Source organism: Pteropus vampyrus, unplaced genomic scaffold (genome assembly GCF_000151845.1).
Source record: "Pteropus vampyrus isolate Shadow unplaced genomic scaffold, Pvam_2.0 Scaffold3, whole genome shotgun sequence".
Lineage (NCBI taxonomy): Eukaryota > Metazoa > Chordata > Mammalia > Chiroptera > Pteropodidae > Pteropus > Pteropus vampyrus.
Genome location: NW_011888784.1, coordinates 4,076,901 through 4,098,159, shown reverse-complemented (window position 1 = coordinate 4,098,159; position 21,259 = coordinate 4,076,901). Strand labels below are relative to the sequence as shown.

Here is a 21,259-nt window from a genome sequence, read left to right as displayed (position 1 = left end):
ACCCATCACCACCCTCCTCCTGCAAACTCTCCTGAGCTTACGGATTTGGCGCATCCTGCTAGTCTACAAGACTGATGCGTGACTATGCCTTACAGACAAATTGTGATGAGTAATCTGTTACTAGAGTTAAAATGTACTTCCCTACCCCTCAAAAGGGCCCCACCCCCACCTCCCAAAGCCCCTGAAACATCCAAGTCTGAGGCCCCCAGCCTTGGGGTCCCTCCTAAGAGCCGTACTTTGCCATCAGAGAATATAATTGAGGGTAGAGCCAGGCAGGGGAGGGAAGCCACACAAATCAAAATCTCCCGTCTGTCTCGCCAGCCGGGCTGACGTGGCTTCCTGTGCCCCAGCCGTCAGCCATGCAAATTATAGCGTGTACCCGGCTGCCTGCCTTCGGAGGAGGCCAGCTCTGCCAGGCTCTGAGAGGCCTCAGAGGAAGGGTGGGGACTCCAGTCCGGCCAACTCCATTCATAATATTTACAGTAAACGGGCCTCTCTGGCTGCCGTTTAGCGTGTATCCAGCCTCATTAAAACTTCTCGAGTTTTAATTTCAAGACTTTTCCACTCCATGGTGCACCACGAAGTACTCACCATTACCCCCCAAATAACTCAGCAGCTCTCTCCAGAAAGGGGTCCATAAACCTGCATACCCAATACGCCCCAGACCTGTACGGCATTATCTGCTCGCCCTCCTGTCCATTGGGTATGACCCTGGCCGCTCCCAAGAAGAGGTGGGACCACAAGACAACAGGAAGACGGCTGAATCACATCTCTAAACCCAACTACCCACCTCCCAGAGATTCCCCCAAATTCCACATGTGGATTCCCAACTGGGAATGCAGGCACACTCCCATACACGAATCCAACAAAAAAGAACCTTTGCTTAAACCACCGAAAGGTCCCTCATTTTCTGTTTGTTTGTTTGTTTGTTTTTTATGGACCACTTGCAAGTACACTGGATACATGTTAACGCTCGGTAACAGTCTTAATAAAAGCGGACGCATAGGAAACCAGTTTTCCCAAAGGACACCACCTCAGGGGTACAGGACAGTTTTGTCTGCAGGGCGAGGGGCTCTGCAGCGAGCTGCTTTTGCTGAGGGCCTCATTTTAATTAAGTCTGGTGCACAATGACCTCCCCCTCCCTGAAAGGTATTCCAGGACCCAGACGCAGGCCCTTGCCCTACTCCCACCCCACCCCCTACACAGCTCCAACTCGACTCTGGTTTTTCTAGACGGTAGGAAAACCGTCCCAAGACGTGGAAAAGTACAGTGGGAAACAAAAGTCCTTTTCATCTCTCCCCTCCCCCAGCTCCCCTTGTTCCACAACAATTATGAAAACTGTTGGATGGGATGGCATTTTGAACATTTACTGCATTCCGGCCAATAAATTCCAATGCAGGATCTGATGGAAAAGCCTCCTTCTCTGGCCGGCTCCCTGGCTCCCTGGCTCCCCGCCCCTGCTCACTCCCAGCCCTCATTCCTTCTCTTTCTTTACAACCCTACACCAGGGCCTGGCCAGGCCTGGGCCACACTGTACTTACAGGGAAAAACAACAGTACGACAGACTGGAGACAGTGTGCAGACTGGAAAAGTTAATCATTGCTTCTGTCTGCCTCCGTAATCTAATCTCTCCAGCTCTGACACACTCACTGTTCAGCCATCCCAGCCCTTTCACCCCCAGAGCACCCAGAACCTCCCAGGCCTGAGCAACCCCCCTCCAGGGCCCTGACACTCCTAGCCTCCACCCAGGGAACGAAAGACAAAGTCGCCTCCACCCTGGGCTGCCATCACATGACCCCTGGAGTCCAATGCAAATAGCTGGATGCTCTGTGCTGTGCGCCCCACATTTCAGAGGATTCTGGGCCTCGCAGATGTGGGCTCCAATCTGACTTGTCTCACTGCAGAGAGCCAGGCCACACCTCCCCCCACCACACTTGGACAGACTGTCACCCCACCCCTACCCCAGCTCTTCTCTCACTACCTCTGCCCCAGGGTTCACCCTCAAGCCCACCCAGTTGCACATCTCAGAGTTTGATGGGCTGTGGTACTCCCCCGCCCCATGGGATCAGTCTATGCAGATACACAAGTCAAGATGGCCCTGCCACGTGGCAGTGCCCCAAAAAACTCAACCTAGAATTACTGCATGACCCAGCAATCCCACGTACCCAGAAGAATCTTGAAGAGATTTATACACCCATGTTCATAGCAGCATTATTCACAACAGCCAAACAGTGGAAGAAACCCAAGCGTCCATCAACAAATGAATGGATAAACAAGACGTACATACATCCACACTTAAAAGAAAGGCAATTCTGACACATGCTACAACAGGAATAACTGCTGAAGGCACTGTGCTAAGTGCAATGAGCCAGATACAAAAGGTCAAATAGTGTACGATTCTACTCCTATGAGGTACCTGGAATGGCCAAATTCATAGAGACAGGAAATAGAATGGCGGTTGCCATGGGCTGGGGGAGGGGAGACTGGAGAGCTAATGTTTAGTGGGGACAGAGTTTCAGTTTGGAAAGGTAAAAAAAAGTTCTGGAGATGGATGGAGGGGATGGGTGCACACCAGCGCTATGTACTTAACGCCACGGAACTATGCACTTAAAAAAAAAAAAACAGTTTGGAGGCTAAACGTGATAGATATATTTTACCACAAGAGAAAAAAAAGAAAGAAAAAGGCCCTCCAGCTCCCTAAAGCTCCCCTTAAACCTACCTTCTGAGTACAGGAGATTCCAAAGACTAAAAGTCCTCCGGAAATGTATGGAAATGTATGCAAATACTGGTACGCATATGCATTTTTCTAGGGAAAGAGTCCTCAGCTTTTGCTCATTCTTGGGAGAGTCTGCAAGCTGTGAAACAGGAAGAACTACAACCTCTGTTCACACATGGAAGAGGCCGTTAGCTACCACCCCACTACCTCAGCAACGAGGTCTCGTTCCTACATGCTCACAAATCCAAGAACCAAAGATCACAGGATGTCAGAACCGCAAAGGCCTTGGAGACCAAGTCCAGCCACTTATTTTGCTGATGAGAAAACTGAGGCCCAGGGCACAAAAAGGGCTCATGCAAGGCCATGTGGCCAGCTGGTAGCGGAGCCCCGATCCTCAGCCCAGGAAATCAGGCCAGGCCCTGGGGACAGAAATCTGGGGGGCACTTTCCTTCCCACTGTAAATCTCTCCAAGCCCCCTCCTGGGACTGGGGTATCTGGCTACCAGCCTAACAGAGATGGGGGAGGCTTTTGAGTCTTTGCAGCTCTCCGCCCTCCCACCCCCCCCCCCCGCCCCACACACACACACACACACACTCCAGGCCTGTTCCCAGGAAATATCCCCAGGGTTTTAATTGTGACCCCACTGAGCTGGAGGTGGGGCCCATTTAGTTTTGAGAACAGTACTATGCACCCAGGTCACAGGGGGAACTCAACTTTTGCTTTTCCCTCTGGGTTACTGATTAATGAAGGGGAGGGGCCATCCGTGCTGGCTAAGAGGCTGCCAGGGGCTGGCAAAGTCCCCAAGCGATTTCTGAGCTGGGCAGTTCTTCATGACCCTTCCTAGCCTCGGAAGTTCACTTAGCCTACTGGGAAGAAGACACTTCCAACCTCACTGGGTGACTGGAAGCAGTGGAAGGTGGGAAAGGTGAATGGGGACAATTTAACCTCTGTGTGGTGAATGCAGACAAAGGAGAGTCTACTGACATCGGAGTCGTATCTGAGTGACGTACCGGTTTTGTTCTCGTTGAGTGACCATCCCACGTTAAAAAGTAAAAAGGCAAATACAGAAATGAACAAACACGAGTGCCACCAACAGTTCCGGCGTGGTGGCCGCCACTGCGGTAACAGTTAATCTGAGCTGTCTTCTGTCCAAAAGAAACTCCAACTTGCAAGATGACATTGGAGTTGAGATCAGTTCTGCCCTGGATCAAACCGGAGGCCAAAACAGCTCTCCTGGCCAGAAGAGGCCAGTGGGGCTCCAGAGAGGAGCAAGAAGATTAATTAAATTAGCGAGCTCCTCGAGCAGAGCCATCAGCTGGCCTCCGGGGAATGGACAGGGGCAGATGAGCGTGAAAATGAAACACCTTCGTGCAAACCCAAGCGCAGGCGGGCCAGGGCCTCACACCCAGGCTGGGACCTCAGACATGTGCTTGACCATCAGATTTAAAATTAAAAAACATAAGTGCATCCCCAGATGGTCTTCATGAGAATCAGTCTGCTGGCGTTAAAGAAGGAAAGTCAAACACCTGGGCTCTGAAGACGTCCCACCTATTCTGTGGCTGTCGAGGCATTAAATACCGTCATTCCAGATCCCCCCCCTCCATCAAGGGGCAGGGGTGGGGCGGGGGAGGCAGGGCTGGAACCAGAACAGGAGGAGACAGACCTCTGTTTACCCACAAGCTTTGTTTTATTTCAACTTGCAACAGACCACACAACCAAGGCAGAGGCAAAGCCGGATGACAGAGATGACGGAAGAGCTCTGCCTACCCCACTGCGTGCTCAGACAATCACCCCAGGGGCCCGTCCCTGCACCTCTGCCATGTCTTACAACACCTTACCCCATGGCCCGGCTCCGAGCCCATGGGACCTGCTCCTTCTGTCCTGCAGAAACTGCCTGAGAAGCAGGCCCCTGCCTGACTCCAGATGGAGCAACTCCTGTTCAAAAGCCCTCCACCTCGCTGACCCGACAGCGCCTTCAGACAGCCATGATGCCTGCTGCCCTTCATCCTACCTAGGCCAAAGAACTGCAGCCGCCTCACCTCACAGACCCTGGCACATAGTAGGTGCTCAATAACTGCTAAATGAATGAACTAGAGGGACACGCTGGTTTCTCCCAAAGTGGCTGACCCGCCCAGCTTTACACATGGCAGAGGGGGGCACGCGTGAACCCACCTGGGAGGGCAGAGTGCCTTCTAGGCAGGGGTCAGCCAGAAGGGCCCAGGCCCTGTCCTGGGTTCCCCACGGAGGCGTCCAGAGAGAAACCCCTGTCCTCAGCGACTTCCCAGACAGCCGCAGCGACTCCCCGAGCGTAGTTTCCAAGCCAGGCGCCGGCCAGCCAACCTCTGTGGGCACACCACCTGCCCACAGCGTTCTGCCTTGGCGTCCTGCTCTGTTTGGACAAGTTACCCTCACCGGCTGTTCAACAATGCTTTTACACACCCCAGGGCTCTTGTAGTGTTATGAAAACAAAACACAGCACGCTAAGGAAAAAAGCTTGGGGGGGGGGGGGGGTGGTACGGAGGGTAAGTGGGGAGTGAGCAAGCCTGCCACACACTCGGCTTTCTTTCTGGTCTTCATCCTCAAGGTGGCTCCGCGGCAGCACCTGTCAGGGCACTGTCCCATGCCATTAGAACACTGACATCGTCCAAGTGGGGACCTAGAAACCTAGAGATGAGTAAATGGAGACAGTGTTTTCACACCCTGGTCAGTACCCTCTTCTCCAAACCACCGAGGAGTAGAGGCAAGTCCTCTTTCTGGGGGTAGCCGCTGGGTGACCAGGGGGCCAGCCCCATGACCTCCTGCCCCCAGGGCAGGACACAGCTACTGGGCACAGCTGTGAGGGGCACCCTGTTTCTTCTCCACTCCTCACTAGATCCCTAGCAGGTAAGTTCAGTGGCTTTAAAATAAAGACCACCCTGAGTTCCAGCCTGCCAAATGCCAGGCACCTCTGTCAGGGGAAAGCGATGCTGAGGTGACAAGGCCAAGGGCATGAGTAAATTCCTACCTATCCCCTACCAAAAAAAAAAAAAATTTTTTTTTTTTTTTTGCAAGTTAAAACTGAGCTAATGACACTGGGTGGGGCTCGGTGTGGAGGACTGAGCAGCCAAACCAAAATCTGCTTCCAGCCAAGAGCTGCTCGGCCCGCCATTTGGGGAAGGAAGCTGAAAAGTCATGAAAGATTCTTTAGTAAACCGGGAAATAAGGCTGCAGTTAACATTTCAACTGAAGGTGACCTTTCTGGTAAAATATTTTTTTTAAATAATAAAAATAACATAAAGTTCTCAAACAGCCTCTTTCTTAAAGAAAATGGCCTAAAAGTTCTCGTGGGAGTGGAAGGGAAGAAGGAGAGGGAGAAGAAACCAAAACGGGGCCGGTCTCCTCCCAGCCACTACCTTTCACGAACATCTTTTTTCTGGAGTTCTCCTCATAAAAAGAGTGATGCAATTTCCTGTCTTGTCCCAATATTTCCTGTTCGCTGACAAGGTGAAAGTTATCACCCTGTTTTAAACAACTGTCCTAAACTCTATAAAGTTCTTTTTCCCATCCAGTGCCTCATCCCTATTGCAAAATCTCCCTCTCTTAGAATATAAATACTATCACTTTCTATACTTTTAAAGAGTTGGCTTAATAAAAAGCCTTGTTCTCTCTATGGTAGATACTGAATCTGCAATTGCGACTTCCCCAGAAACTGGGTTAGGGCCCAGATTCCCAAGGAGACCCCATGGGGAGAAGTGGAGAGGGCCAGGGGAAGCCAAGCCCCTGAAATAAGCCAAGGTGTTTTAGTAGAGTTGCCACAACCAGGTGAATGTTGCTTTCTTGGTGTGTTAGCCACTAAATTGAGAACTGTGCCTCAGCAGTTAATAATATCTTCCCGCTGAAAATAGCCCAGAGAGGAAGCCTCTCTGTGACAGTAGGCACGCAGCCAGACGCTGGGCTAGCCATTCAATACTGAGTGAGAAAGACGGTAGGGCCAGTGCTGGCCTCCCAGTGGCTGGCTGTACAGTACCCTTTCACAAGGCTCCCACAAAGGGAGGGCTCCGGGCAAGTCACCCCCCTCTTCTGCAGCCCTAGAACCTCAGCGAGGATGCCACATTGATCAGGGGCTCCAGCAGGACGGCCAGAGAAAGGACCTGGATCGTGCAGAGGACCCCAGGCTTTGGGAGACAGCCCCTGCATCGCACGAGTGCACGCGCTTCCCCTGCAGAAAGGTCAGCCTTGAAAAACAAACCACAGGGAACTTTCCTGCCTCTCATTTCTGCAAACCACATGGAAAAGGGAAGGTTGAAAAATCAACACTGAGCTGGCGCCTTTTTCAGGTAAATCGGGTCAGGGAGTCAGGCTCAGCACTGTGCCCACCACCCCGCCCCCGGCCCCGCCCAGAAGACTCCAGAGGCTCCCCCGGGAAACAAGTGCCCATCAACAGCGGGTCCCAGGCACCTAACAGAAGTCTCTCCGTTTTTCTTCTCCAAAGTCACCGTTCTTTATTGATTATCCAAAAATATCTGCATGTATTTAAAAGCTACTGCAGGTCACTACTTTTTAAAATATGCATAACATAAAATTTACCATTAGTGACATTGAGTACATTCACAGAGCTGGGCAACTGTGCCCACTGTCTGGTTCCAGAATACCTTTACCAGCCCAAGAGAAAACTGTCCCACGGGTCACTTTTATAATGCCATTTACAACAGCAAAGACAACTGGAGGAAGGCGCAGTTAATGCACCTTGTCAAGTTCCTACAGTCAAGCAAAAACCTTATTTGAGAAAATACTTAAATTCTTCACTATGGGGGCATAAACTGTAACGTCCCCTTATCCATGGAGGATCTGTTCCAAAAATCCCAAGTGACCCCTGAAACCAAGGAGAGTACCCAACCCTATATATACTATGTGTCCTCCTACACATACATACCTTTGATAAGGTTTAACTTACAAATTAGGCACAGTAAGAGATTAAAAACAAGTAAACATACAATAAATAGTAAAAGTTACGTGAATGTGGTCTCCCCTCAAACGATCTTGTACTATACTCACCATTCTTCTTGTGATGATGTGAGACAAATAAAATGCCTCGTAAGTCAAGAATTACCTTTTCACTTAGGGAAAGCACTTTACGGCTTCTCTTTGGCATATCCGAATTGCCAGCACAGGGATGCTCCCTTGTGCTCTGAGGCCATTATTATTAAGTAACACGAGGGTGACCTGAACACAAGCGCTGTGATACCACGACAGTTGATCTGACCACCGAGACGGCTACGAGGTAGCGTCCACGGCGTGGACATGCTGGACAAAGGGCCGATTCGCGTTCTGGGGTGAAGTGGGGCGGTGGGAGATTTCACCACACTCCTCAGAAGGGTGCGCAACTTAAAAATGATGAATGCTTTATTTCTGACATTTTCCATTTAATATTTTTGGGCTGTGGTTGACTGTCGGTAACTGAAACTGTGGATAAGGTGGGGAACTACTTTGTAGAATCACAGACAACCTGCACAATCACCAGGAGAAGCCATGAAAGAAACTCCTAGCAGGAACGAAGTCTCCTTTACCCGCTACACCAGGGGGTTCCCTAACTTATCTGCACATTGCAATCACCTGGGCAGCTTCAAAGCTACTGATACTGGGACCCCACCAACAGACTGTGGTTCAGAAGATCCCAGGAGTCCTAACGTGCAGGGAAGTCTGGGACCCACACCTGCTTTGACACACACCTGCTCTGAAGGGGCTGCTCCAGCTTCCAAGCCTAGACTGAAGTGAACAAGTAGCAGCCAGGCAATCATAGCCCTGGAGAAGCAATATTATGGCGCAGTAATGGCAACAAGAAAGAAGCAAAGGAAGCCAAATTCATCTTGAATCCTTTGGCATTTCCTCCCTTTTCACTGCCCTCCTGGCTCTGAGCTTGTCAGAGGTCCCTCCCGCAGGTCCTGGAAGCTACAACCAGGCTCTGCTAAAGAGAAGGCTCAAGGTAGAGGAGGGGTTAGTGTGTTAGACTGTAGCCAAAAGCTACGCCGGAAACTAGCCCTCACCCGGCCCTTTCCCCCTTCGCCGGCCGCCCCGTTCTGCCTCAGTGACAAGATGCATGCGGCAGCAGCCCATCTAGTCTGGTGTGCAGAGCAGCCCAAATTAGCCCCAGACTTTAAATGCTGTCACCCTGCATTTAACCTCCATCTGACCACTTTATTCTTTCCAGGACAAAAGAGGTTTTATCAAAGAGCCCTTCTCCAGAGGTGAGTACATGAACTCTAGCTTTGCAGATGAGGCGGCAAATAGCCTGAGCTGCTGTCTAGGACTGGTCTTCACCGGAGTGGGTGTGTACCAGGTAAGCTGGCCCTAGGCCCAAGTCATTAGGCTGGCATTTAGGAAGATAAAGCTCTTAGAGCTCTAGACTGTCATCTCTGACAGTGACTTAGGGGTAGGGGAGTCGGTAGGTAAGGGTCACATGTCCTGGTCCGGCTGCTCATCCTTCAAAGCCCATGCACTTGGCCACCTGGATGAGCTCAATCCACCCCCACACTTCAATGGCATGAGAGCGCTCAGTGAAACCACAAGCTGCTTGTTCCCAAGCAGGGGAAAGACACTAAAAACAGCAACAAGCACCCAGGTTCCCAGTTTGCCATCACCATCCCAAGCCAGACAATGAATAATTGTTCACATGCAGCTGAATAACTTTCCTTAAAAACAGGATGGAGCAATCTTTCCTAAACTACTTGGTTTAAGCCCAGGTTGGCCGTGGCCTGAGCTAGGATCGCATTTTCAGGTTATAGAGGTATTTTTGAAGACTCTCCACTGAGGCTACCATACAAGGCAGGAGGGAAGAGAAGAGAAAGGTTTCTACAGTGACCGCTGACTCAGGGCACGCCCATTACCCCGACTAAGCTCTACATGGATCCTTCAAGACCTTAGCAGAGGAGATGGCCTCCCTTGGATTGGTGGGACAGAGTCTTTCCAAAAAGCATCACTTCACACAGACAAGAGATGGGGTTCTATCAACGACCCCCTCCAAAGACATCAGTACCTATGTCTCCATCGCTTCCCACCTCCTTCCTTGAAATCCACCGACGCCTCTTTTGAAGTTTAAATCTGACGCCTCTTTTGAAGTTTAAATAACTACAAGTGGTTGCTGACCTCCGCTCCTTCCCTGCCCTAACCAGTGAGGTCCGTATGGCTGAGGCCCAGCCAGCTGCAAGCATTCAGATATAAAGGAGCCTGGAGGATGTGCGAAGACCTAGAACTTGCAAATAAGGTGGTCCTTCTTTCAAACCCCCAAACCAGGACAGAAGACAAGTCAAATGAAAGACATGCCCCCTCCGAAACCCCAGATGGAAGCTGCAAAGATGACAGCTCCTAACACACTCTCAGTTACCAGTGATATAGTGAAAGCTCTGGGAGCAAATCCTTCCCATTTCCACGACCATGCTGAACCTAGAAGCTTCCTGTCTATCAGACCTCTCCAAGGTGGGTCTTCCTACGCCAGGACACATTCTAGCAGCAAGGGCCCGTTCTGGAATCCCATGCCTTTCAAAAGGCACCACACCCAGAGAGCTTAACTCAGGCTCACAAGTCACAATCCAGAACCAGTCCATAAACACTCCCCTGTCCCCAAAGTGCGTATCCTCTTGGAGAAGTTGCCGTGAGGTCCACCGACCCCATGTAAGAGCGCCCAGGCCTATCCCAGAGCCTGCCTGTGGGCATCTGCCTGCTCATGTGTCTGTGCACGGGACCATCTATCTGTACATCAGCAGCACGTGCACGCACACACACACGCGCACACGCACACGCACAACCATGCACCAAGCAATCCATCTGTCTCAGAGAGCCGGCTGTCAGAAATGAAAGTACAATCTCCTGGAACCGAGTCATAGCCTTCTAAAAATGTGCCGTTTTCCCAGACTGAGGAAACTTGTAGGGGTGGGGTGTGCTCACTGCAAGTCCCGAAGGCCAGAGCCTGTCACGGGCCAGCCCCACGCTGCAAGGCTAGAATTCCAACCTGCAGCCAGCGGGCCTGCTCCCAGGGCGCCTACCACCCACTCCCCCTTCCTCGCAGGAAAGGGAAGGGCCAGCCTGGGAGTCACCCCGGCATTTCAGAAGGGGGCATGCCTTTGAGCACACCCCCATCCCCACACCACCGAGGCCCCACATTTTCACATTCGGCTGTTTTTTCTTTCCCTTCTTCCTGTGCCAAGAGAATCAAGCCCTGGCTCCCGCTGCCGACCTGCCTCCCACCCTAAACTGAGCCCCATTCATTAAGCCTGCTCTCAGCCAGGGCAGGACAGGAAGGCAAACAGCACACAGAGCCTGTGAAAGAGACACTCAGAGAGGTTATTTCAAGGGGGATAAGGGGACAAATCCTTGTGGGCGTTTCCACTGCTCCCTACCTTGATGCCCAGTTGTCCCCTTCCCCAAAACAGGTCCCCACCCTCCAGCCTCGCCTAGCTCCTCCCCCTACCTGGCAGGGCCCTCCTACCTGGCCCCAGCCCTGCCCCTGCCCTATTCAGCCCCCACAGCTGCCAGAGGCCTCATCCTCTGCAAGGCCTCATCCTCTGCAAGGCGGACACACTCAGGCTACCCTCCTCCCCAAGGAAAGATCAAACTTCTTGGGAAGGAGGAGGTCCGGGCTTTCTCCTTATGAAACCCTCTGCCCTGGACCGGGGGCCGCTACAATCATCTTTGCGGGGGGAGGGGGCATCCTCACTGCAGATGGTGTAACCCCGGGTTTTCTCCATGCCTATCACCTCCCCTCCAGATACCCCCAAACCACTGGCAGCCACCCAAAATACGGTCTCTTCAATTTCCCCCCACGGCACATTATTAATAAACTACTCCAACTTCGAAGGGAAAGAAGAAAGAGCTCAAACTTTGAAGCCTTGGGAATTAGTAAATCAAGAGCTAAAATTCAAAACAAATGCTCTTTCATGTGGAGCCCCCCCCCTTTTTTTTCTTTTTGCAGTTTTGTTAAACCACGGGATCCCTTCAGAGGCAAGGACTCCTTCCTAACAGCTTCTCATTAATCTAAATGGCTGCAATTACCTTGGGGGTGTGGGGAAGAGTTAATAATTGCTTTATCCTCAGTTTCTTTCTAGGACTGGAAAAGCTTTGGGGACATAAAGCCCACCCGTCCCAAAAGGGGCAGTGGGGGGCACACCGTTTAGTGGGTCACACTGTTTGGCTCTCTGGGGGCCGAGAAGGGAGGCACTCAGCCCGGTGGCTCAGTCTGGTGTCGTCATTTCCTCCAGCAGGAGACAGACAAGATGTTATCAATAAGACAAACCTTCCGAACAGTCCCCTTTCAAAAGCTACCACTTCCCTTGCTTATTTCATGTGGTTCGGAGGGGCTGGGGCGCCTCCCTGTACCCTCAGGATTTAAAAAATAAAACCATCTAACAACATCCTGAGTGTGTTATTTTGCCCAGACTCTTTCCTCTCGTTGGGCTTCTTTCTTTCTCTTAGCCTTAGAAAGCAGAAAAGACGCAGCTCCAATGCTGCTGCAGAGGGGTCCTGCCTCCTGGCGGGCTCTGGTCCACTCCCATCCTCACCCCCCCAAGCCCCTCTCCCCCTTCTGGGTCCCTCATTTTCCTGCGCAGTTCTCATTAGGAGCTTTGAGTAAACAATACTCTCTGTCTCAGATAACACTCAGAGTATATACTGCACAGAAATGAAAACAAACAGGTCTCCCTGAAGACATTCTCAGCAAGCTCAGTTCCTGGAGAGGGCAGCCTGGGAGGGAACGGGCCAGGATGAACCGAGCCTAAGAGACGCTTGACCAGTTAGTCACCTCCCAAAACAGCGTATGCCACAGTCTCCAAAGACAGTTTTGGTTGTGCACGCCCCCAACGCCCAAAGACAGTTTTACAGCTTCCATCTGAGCTGCCATGATCCTACAACCAATGTCCCAAAAGCAAGAAATGCCCAGAACTCTGCTGGAGTTTTTTTTTTTTTTTTCCTTTTTTTCCAGGTTACTGATGGACACTGGGATGGAAAAAACAGGTAGAAACAGGATGTCGTGTGAAAAAATAAATAAATAAAAAAGGAAATGCCTCTCAGTTACATTGCTAATGAGTTTCTCCAAGTTTATCACTTTCTTATCATGTCCCTCAGGGAAAATGATGCTCCGCTACCCAGTGTCCCTCATCCAATCCCATAACCCTCCAGCACTAAGGAAAACCTTCCATCCAGGGTAGTGGTGCCAACGCCCACTGTCTGCGGTGCCCAAACCCTGTCGCCCCCGACCCCAGACATGCACGACAGCCTTCTGCACTAGGCTGGTTGGGAATCGGGGCTCAGAGAAACATCAAGGACATCTACTCTGACCGCCCATCCTACACGGGATGTGTCCTCAAAAAGTTCCTGAGAGGTAGGATCCACCCCTCTTGAGGCACCCAATGCACAAAGAGCAAAAGAGAAGGAAAAAAAAAAGAGCTGGAATCTAGAACTAGTGACACCAAAGTCACTAAATGGAAGCCTGGAGCTGCTTAACAAGCACCACAAAACACAGCACAACACAGTCCTCAGATGGACCCCATTTTCGCATCTCTGGAGTGTCCTGATATGCAAGGGACTTCAGATCGCCAAGCGGAAGGAAGGGCCACAGAGTCACCAAGGATGATGCACCCAGTTTAACGCACAGAAAAGTGAGAATACCAGACCAGTCTCCAATAATTAAGAGGTCTTGGAATCGCCAGGAAAATCCAAGAAAGCGTCTTACCTGAAAGCCCCCCAGGGGCCAGATAATTCGTTCCCCCTGTTTCAGCGGAGGAAGGCACAGCATCTGGACAGTCTGCTGCGGATTCGAAAAGGGGAGAGGAAAAATAAACACACAAATAAATAAATAAAAACACCGAGATTAATTTTTAAGCACATTCTAAACAGCATTAAAGAGAAACCACACATTCCAAGCAGCTGACTCCCAGCCGCGAGACTGATTATGAATGGGCTGCTCTGGCCTTGCTGCCCATCATCAGACAGACCACAGCACCTTGTCATTCGTCTGGGCTTTGGGCAGGCAGTTAATCATTAGTCAAGTCAGGGTCGATCACAGACCGGCTGGAATTTCTCTTGTACTGCAAGTCCCCCATTGAGGAAACCAAGGAGTTTGCCAAGGTCAAAGGAGGCCCAGGTTCCCTCCACCCTGGTGGCTGTATCCCCGCCATCTTTCTCAGAGAAAAATCAAGGGCAGTCTCCTTGCTTGGATCCAGCGGCCTCTCTGCCACTCTCACGGCCCTCATCTTTTTAAAGATAGACTTCTCAGCTCTTTAGGACTTTATCAAGACAGTCATTGGGCTAAAGAAACCTCTCTTTCCTTGTTAACTGAGGTCTAATAAGTATAAGAAAGCATACCCATCTCAAGTACAACTCATGCATTGTAGTCATGATTACACCTGTGCAGAGCTACCACCAGATCAAGACAGAACATTCTGGGCAAGGCTCCCAGCCAGAGGGGAAATGTTCTACCTGCTTCCCGGCCTAGTCCAAACTCCCCATGTCTCTGGAAACCTTCCCGGGCAACCCCAGGCCTGCAAGGCTCCCTGCCCTCAGTTCCTATAAAATCGTTCTGGCACCAGCACTTGGAGTTTCCTCCTGCTGTCTTTACGGGATCCTTTACTTTCAGATCCTGTCTGTCCTATACTATAAGCTTCTTCTTCACTGTCTTTGTCACCCTCAGGTACTCGGCACAGTGACCTAAATGTTAATGAGGATAATGACAAATCTAGCTGAGAAATAGACTCGACAACCTCCCTCTAAGCAATTAAAACAAAAAATAATGCCCACAAACCACAACTAATTAGTCCCAGGAAACAAAAATACACAAGACCCTGTAAGCTTTCTGCTCACCTGGCAGATGCCAAACGTACTGAGATCCACAGAGAAAGTCTGGCTCAGACAAAGTGCTGCCCAACTCTGCGGCAAATGCACGGGGTGGATGGTGCAAATGTCAGTTCCCCCCAGGCCAGGCCACCAGCAGGATGTCCCTGGGATGTGCACTCCCAGTTTCCCACTGGAACCACTTGGCAAACAGTAAGTCAAGCAAAAGAGCAGCCCAGAGGCCAGCAGCCCCTGGGAGCCCTTTGGTAGCCCAGCAGCCATGTCCACTCCCTGATAAAGGCAGATGGAGAACTGGGGCCTGGTCTACACATTGCCCCAGACCACCTCTGGTTTCTACTGCCTGCCCCCCACCTACCCCCACCCCTCAAGTCTCTCTCTAACCCCTCTCCAGCAGGCATTCTCTCTCAGTCTGGAAGAACAACTTTTCAAGAATTCTCCTAAACAAGGGAGGGGGAAGCAGAGGAGTGGTTGCAGGCAGAAGAGAGAAAAGACTGTGTATGATCTCGTTTTATCAGCGTAAAGTATCGTTCCCAACAGGAATATACAGTTTTACAGGATACACTTAATCAAATGGAAAACAATAGGGGACACAGGAAATGGAGCTGCTCGTTAAATGGTGTATACCCTGCACTTTCCAAACTACTTTGATGGCCTTCACCATGTTCTAGAGATAGGCTGCTACCTACCCCCAAACGGAAGACACCCCACATTAAACATGATGACTTATCCATGGCCACTCCCCCCACCTAGCTTTGGCTGGCTGAATCCCAGGGCAAGGTGTGTTTCAAAGGAAGGGCCTGGCATCTCAGGGCATAGCTGGGACCACATTCAGGGTGTCGGCCTGTCTCAGATCAAAGGTAAGCCAGCTCCACACTGGCAACCACAAGCGTTTTTATGAAATGGTGCTCTGCCCTTCTGCAGGGCCTTTGATCTCAGGAGGATTTACAAACATTAATTAGGCCTCCCTACCACCCCTGTGAAGTAGCAAAGTATACCTGTCTGACTGGCACCCAGGTAAACTGAGGCGTCATTGACTAGCCCAAGGGGCCACCCAGTGAGCTGGGCCATACCCAAGAGCTCAGCCCCTGTCCCACAGCTCTCCCTCCCCAGGCCACCAGTCCTCACTCTCTTTCCTGCAGGTAGTCAGGCTGAGACAGTATTCAGCATCCAGACTGGCCTCAAGCTACTGCCAAGCTTAGCAAAGAAAGGTCAAAGAAGCCATATCTCCATCGCTTGCCCACAGGAAAGTTCTGCCAAGACAGATCTCTGAAGTCAGGGTCTCAGCTTCTGCTTGTGTTGCCCACTCCCCAGAGCCCAGGCTGGCACACACTCAGAAGTCTGAGGCCATTCCTGGCTCCTATCCACTGCTGAACATTACCAAGTACCCGGTAAGTGCTGGATGCTGTGGGAGAAAGACTCATTCCCCTCTCCCAGCAGCAACAGAGCCCTAGAAGATGCGAACCTGGAACAAGCTGTTGAGAAGAGTACCAGGTAAAAGGGCTGGGATCCCACTTTTCTCACCAAGATAATGGTTCCCAAAGAGCCACTGTCAACTTAGTTTTGAGCTTCCTTTTAAGTACTGTCCAGGACAGAGGACCCACCGCTGCCAACGCCACCACTGCCAATGGCAGTATACCTCAGGTATCCCCGCTCTGCCCCAATCCACAGCCCTGGGCACGGGAGAATCTACTGCATTGGAATCATATTTTTAGGCAGGCACATCATCAGGCCTGCAGAATGAATGAACCAATCAATGAGTGAATGAAGGAACCACCTAATCTAACTATTTGATCATCTGGATTTATAAAGAGGCCCAGAAAAGTTAAGAGTAGACTAAATTAAGAGGAAAAGGAAGGCTAGATCCCAGACTTCTCAACTAGGCTTTGGAGGCTCCATCATGTGTCAATGAGCACTGGCCACCTGGGTCCCCAGCCTAAGCAGGTACAGCACACCAAGCAACTACCACCACCACCCCCGCCCCCCGCATTCTTCAAACTGTCAGACCATGGGATACAGAGAACACAAAGAGCAGAGCCTACAGAGCAATCCCCCCAGCACCCCCCACTCCATAAAGTGAGATCTAATTTCAAACAGCATGCTCTTATTCCTCGTGTGATGGGGTTAGGGAGGGAGTCTTCTTGACTTCTGACTGCCACAAGGCACAGCCATCCTGCTCCTAAGTTCAGCTGTGTCTAACATCCTTTCTCAGATGATTCTGCTAGCTTAGGAACACCTAGCACCCAGGTCTCCAAAGATCACACACTTGCAGAGGCTTCAGTAGAAAAGCCTGAACCATAGCAAAATAGAGCTCCCAGGTTCACTTTTGGCCCTAGAGTCCCTCCAAAGGCTACAGCCCCCTCCCCATCACCTCCTTGCCAAGCTGGAGACTTCACAGAAAGGATTCCCTTAGTTGTGCAGCTGATGAGGATTTTAAAAGCTGTCCATTGTAAAACCTTATGCCGGGTTCTCACCTAGTAACCCAAGACCAAAACTTCAATCTAGGGCTTCAAAACTTAAGAATGTAAGTGGCTGATCTAAATTAAATTCCCCAGCCAAATACTCTCCCTCCCACGAATAACATGAGGGGCAGCATCCCATCTATAGATCTGACCTCAACACCTCTGGCCACGGCAGCCTGAAAACAAGCCCCAGTCCTCGCTGCCCTTCAAATGTGTCAGAATAGTCCCTTCCACAGGGGGCTTCTCCTCCCTCCAACCTCAAGTCCTGAGGCCCCCTACCACCCTCAAGTCCTTAGACATCGAGGCTGTTTTTCATGTCATTTCTTTTTTTGTTTTGTTTTAAACAAAGCGTTTTGGGTGAGTAACCAGCTGTTTGAGTTTCCGATAGGCAGGTTAATCACTTCCTATTGGCTGATCTGGAGAACTTTTCTCCCCCTTGGAAATGGCACATTCCTGTCTTTGTGGCTTCTCTGTTTACACACATTTTGCTACCTAATGTCAACACTTGCTAATGAATAAATATATCACTCTACTCACTGAAAATGAGGTCCTGGCCTGGCAGAATGACTGCTTAAATCCGGTGAACAGATTTACCCTGGTATCTCCGCAGGAAACCCAAGAGAACGTAACCCTTCCTTCTCTTCCATGGTTTTAGGAGGCTTCTAGGAACATTTACCCCTATTTGTCTTTACTCCTGGGGCCAAGTGACTGGTCTATCTCTTTAAAGGAAAAAATCTTCAAATTTGAAGACTGCAGGAAAAAAAACAAAAACCGGACAGAGATGGCCCCTTGGAGAACTAACCTCATAAAGAATTCCTGAGTCTTGGAGCCAAAAACCCAGTCAAGTTATTCTTTGAGAAAAACAGAGTTTGGTAATTTCAGTTAACGTTTGTTACAGATACAGAGGGCTGGTTATCTCCTCATTAATGACCATTTATCTGGTGTTTTGTAAATCGAAAGCAAAATATCACATGCTTTTCAGGCCACTTATTAGACAGGCACCAGGCAAGCAACAACGCCTTCCCAACTTGGGAGCGGTGGAGTCCCGGGAGGGCTGTGGGCTTTGGTTACACTGTTCATTAAAGTATTTAATTTATGACAACACCCCAGCAAAACTTTTAATTAGTGGGGGGAAAGCCCAACAGCTAAAACTCAGAGGCGGAAGGACTTGTAGAATTCCAAGAGCCAAACGAGGCCCAACCCTCCACTTCTTCTCCCAGAAACTTGGCAAAAGAAAGTCACAAACATTATATTTTTTCAGGCACCAGTATACAGGGCACAAAGTTTCAAAGTTACAATCCCTACTTTCCAGGGAATAAATTTCCCCCTGTTAAGAAGGGGCTCCAGGACACAGGAGCCGTCCTTGTTGTCACCCCCACAGTCCCAGTTTTGCTGACCCTTTTTTCTCCCTGGCACTGTTAGCTCCATAGGGTGAGCTCCTGCACTGCCAGCCAGAAGTTGAATGCAGACAACCTCAACAGGGCTGGTGCCAGCCTCAAATGAGCTTTTGCCCTGGCCCCCTGCCATCCAGTGACAAAGCAACAGGCAGGCAGAGCTATGCTAAAAACTTTTATAGCCCCTACCAAGAATTCTGAGAAAACCCGGGAGGAGCACTGACTTGCAGGGGACGGGAGCAGAGGAAACTCGTTAGAATGGTTTTGCCTTTACTTAAATTCTCTGAACTCTTACTCCAAATCAAAGTCTTCTCTGCGCCTTTTTAAAATGTCTCCCCTTCCATCGAATTATCCATTCTTCCCACTGACTCTTCTGGCACTCACAGACTCCGAATTTTCCCATCAACCTGTCCTATTTGGCTCCCAAGACACTTCTGCGTGGATCAAATTCCACGTGTTAAAACTGGGCCAACTTCGGTCACGGAGTGCAAATAGATGAAAAAGGAACAAACTATAAAGCATACCTAAGAAACGTTTTAGAGAAAAAAATATATATACATATATGTATAAAAACACAAAACACAAAAATCCACCAAACTTCCAACAGAGGAAACCTATAACCACCTCCGCGCAAACCCAGCGCCTCCCCAAGCCGCTGCCTGGACATAAAAATCCGCGTTCTAGAGGCTCCGTTTCTAACTTGAGAGAGGGAAGATATTTTTAAAAACATCTACTCACCAGTTGGTTTGAGAAAATCCATCGGGTATCTGGAGTAAGGAGGAGGGGGAGACTCTGGAATTAAAAAAGTAAGAGAAAATAAAGGCCGAGCCATGAGAGAGAGAGATAGAAACTTATGATAACAGAGGCATTCTTTTAGCCCAACTGTTTGTCTTAGCTGTGGGGGTTGGAGGCAGGGCCGCGAGGCGGTGATTGCCTTGATATTTAGCTGTCAGATAAACAAAAGAGGCCGCCTGGCGCCAGCCTCTGCGCTCCGCTCCTGCACGTCTGCGGCCGCCGCCGCCGCCGCGCTCGGCCGGCCCGGCAGGAAACTACCCGCTCGGCCGCGGCTCGGTAGGGCCGTGCACCTCACGTTCCCAGGGCGGGGGCGACAAACAGCCCCCTCCCCGTCCCCAAACTCCGGAGCTCGCTCTCACCGTCCGCCCCTCCCCTCTCCGGCCCGCCCCCCTGGGGTGCAATTCATCTCCGCCCCCGCCGCTCCGGTCCGCACCAGCGCCGGCAACGCAGGGGTCCCCTTTCTCAGCCCACCCGGGAGACGCGCCCCAAGAGTGCAGGTGAACTTGGGAGGATCTGTGGGCGCCCAGGGTGCACCCCTCCCCGCCCTGCACAGAGACGTAGAGAAAAGGGAAGCAATGAAGAAGGCTGGGGTCTCAGTCCAGGCCCCAGTGCAGTAAGGGGCAGCACCGTCACCGAGGCGCTGGGGGCAGGCCATCCTACGGTCAAGTCCGTGCTTTCCTGTGTTGGATGAAAGGAAAAGTGGGGGACACCCAACTTCTCCGGACTCCTTGCTCTTTTACAACCATGGGCTGTCAGAGTTCAGACTAGACGCAGTCCAGTCTCCCATCCTAACCCTATTTGCCCCAAATTCCCCAAAGCCGCGCAGCCAGGGCAGTATCCCGGCCGCTTGTGCCCGAAGTGACTCTCCTTATTTACTAAAAGAGCAGAGACTTCCCAGCCTTTACAACTCGCTTCTCCCAGCCTTCCTTGGCGGGCTTGGCCCAAATCCAACTCCGCCACACACCTCAACGCCTTTCCGGGTGCGGGGGAGGCGTGACCCCTGCTTCTCTCTACACCCCCCCCCCAGCTGATCCGGAAATGAGAGCGTCTAATTTTTAACTGTATGCCTGCAGAGTGTGCAAGAGCAGCCCATAGCCCCCCTAGGAGCGAGAGCGAAAAAACTGTAAGGGAACCCCCAGGGAATGCCCTTCCAGTTTCCCCGTGTCCCTTTACTTCTGTCCCCAAGTCTCCTCCCAGGAAAGACTGTACACTCCCCTCCGGAGAGGTGGCTGCACAAACACACAGCCCACGGGGGCTTTTTCCCACCACTTCAGCGCCAGGGGTAGGGAAAGGGGGCGCAGAACAACTTATTACCTAGTTCGCAGAGTCGGCTAAGGTGATGGGGGTTGCAGCACACCAGCTCGGGGTTGATCTTCCCGTAAGATTCACAGCAACACAGCCTCTTGACTTCCGAGGAATGCCTGAGATCCGGCCACCTGAACACTTTGCACAGCAGGAGGGGGAGCGAATAGGACGCGGGCGGCTGAGTGGGCTGCGAGCCGGCGGGCGTCCCCAGGCCCAGCCTGCAGTCCAGGCGGCCGGGAAGCAAGAGGCACGCGGTGCGCGTACCGCCGCGGGACTCCACGGCCTGGAGCAGCAGCTCCAGCTGCCGTTCCTTCAGTTTCTTGAGCACCGAGTGTGTGAGCGCCTTCAGATCCGCCTCGGAGCCCCCGGCCGCGCCGGTGCCCGCGACTGGGGGATGGGGATGGTGGTGACCTTTGGCACCTCGGACCGCCTTGCCCAGGCAGCAGCCAGCCCTGCCTGCGCCGCCGCCACTGGCCCCATGCGCCCGGCCGTCCGTCGCCCCTTCTCCCCGCAGCTCGCCTCCTCCTCCGCCTCCCCCCGCACCCTCCTCCTCGTCCTCGCCGCCGGGCGCACGGCTCCTCCAGAGACGCCGGACGAGCGCAGATCGTTTGGTCCTGAACATGCGGGGCGAGGAGGCGAGGAGAAAAGTCGTTTGCCGGCTAAGGAGCGAACATGACCTCCGCACACCATGAAGAAGTCGGGCGCCGAGTTGGGGCAGCAGGCGCAGGCGACAACAGCAGCAACAGGGGCCCGGGCAGGAGCGGCGGCGGCCC

The 21,259-nt window shown here is 51.6% G+C and overlaps 1 protein-coding gene across 2 annotated transcripts in view; it reads right to left on the bottom strand.

Moving 5' to 3' along the window:
- Positions 1-21,253, bottom strand: part of SMAD7 (SMAD family member 7) — a 29,663-nt gene extending 8,410 nt beyond the window's left edge. Inside the window, exons 1-3 of one of the 2 annotated variants that reach the window (XM_011360831.1) lie at positions 20,496-21,253; positions 19,125-19,178; positions 13,416-13,490 (exon numbers count right to left, since the gene is read on the bottom strand). In XM_011360831.1, the coding sequence (XP_011359133.1) occupies positions 13,416-13,490; positions 19,125-19,178; positions 20,496-21,108 (742 nt within the window). In that variant the 5' untranslated portion in view covers positions 21,109-21,253. The remainder of the gene's footprint in view (positions 1-13,415; positions 13,491-19,124; positions 19,179-20,495) is intronic. The other variant, XM_011360838.1, reaches the window with a different exon arrangement.
- Between the last annotated feature and the right edge of the window lie 6 nt (positions 21,254-21,259).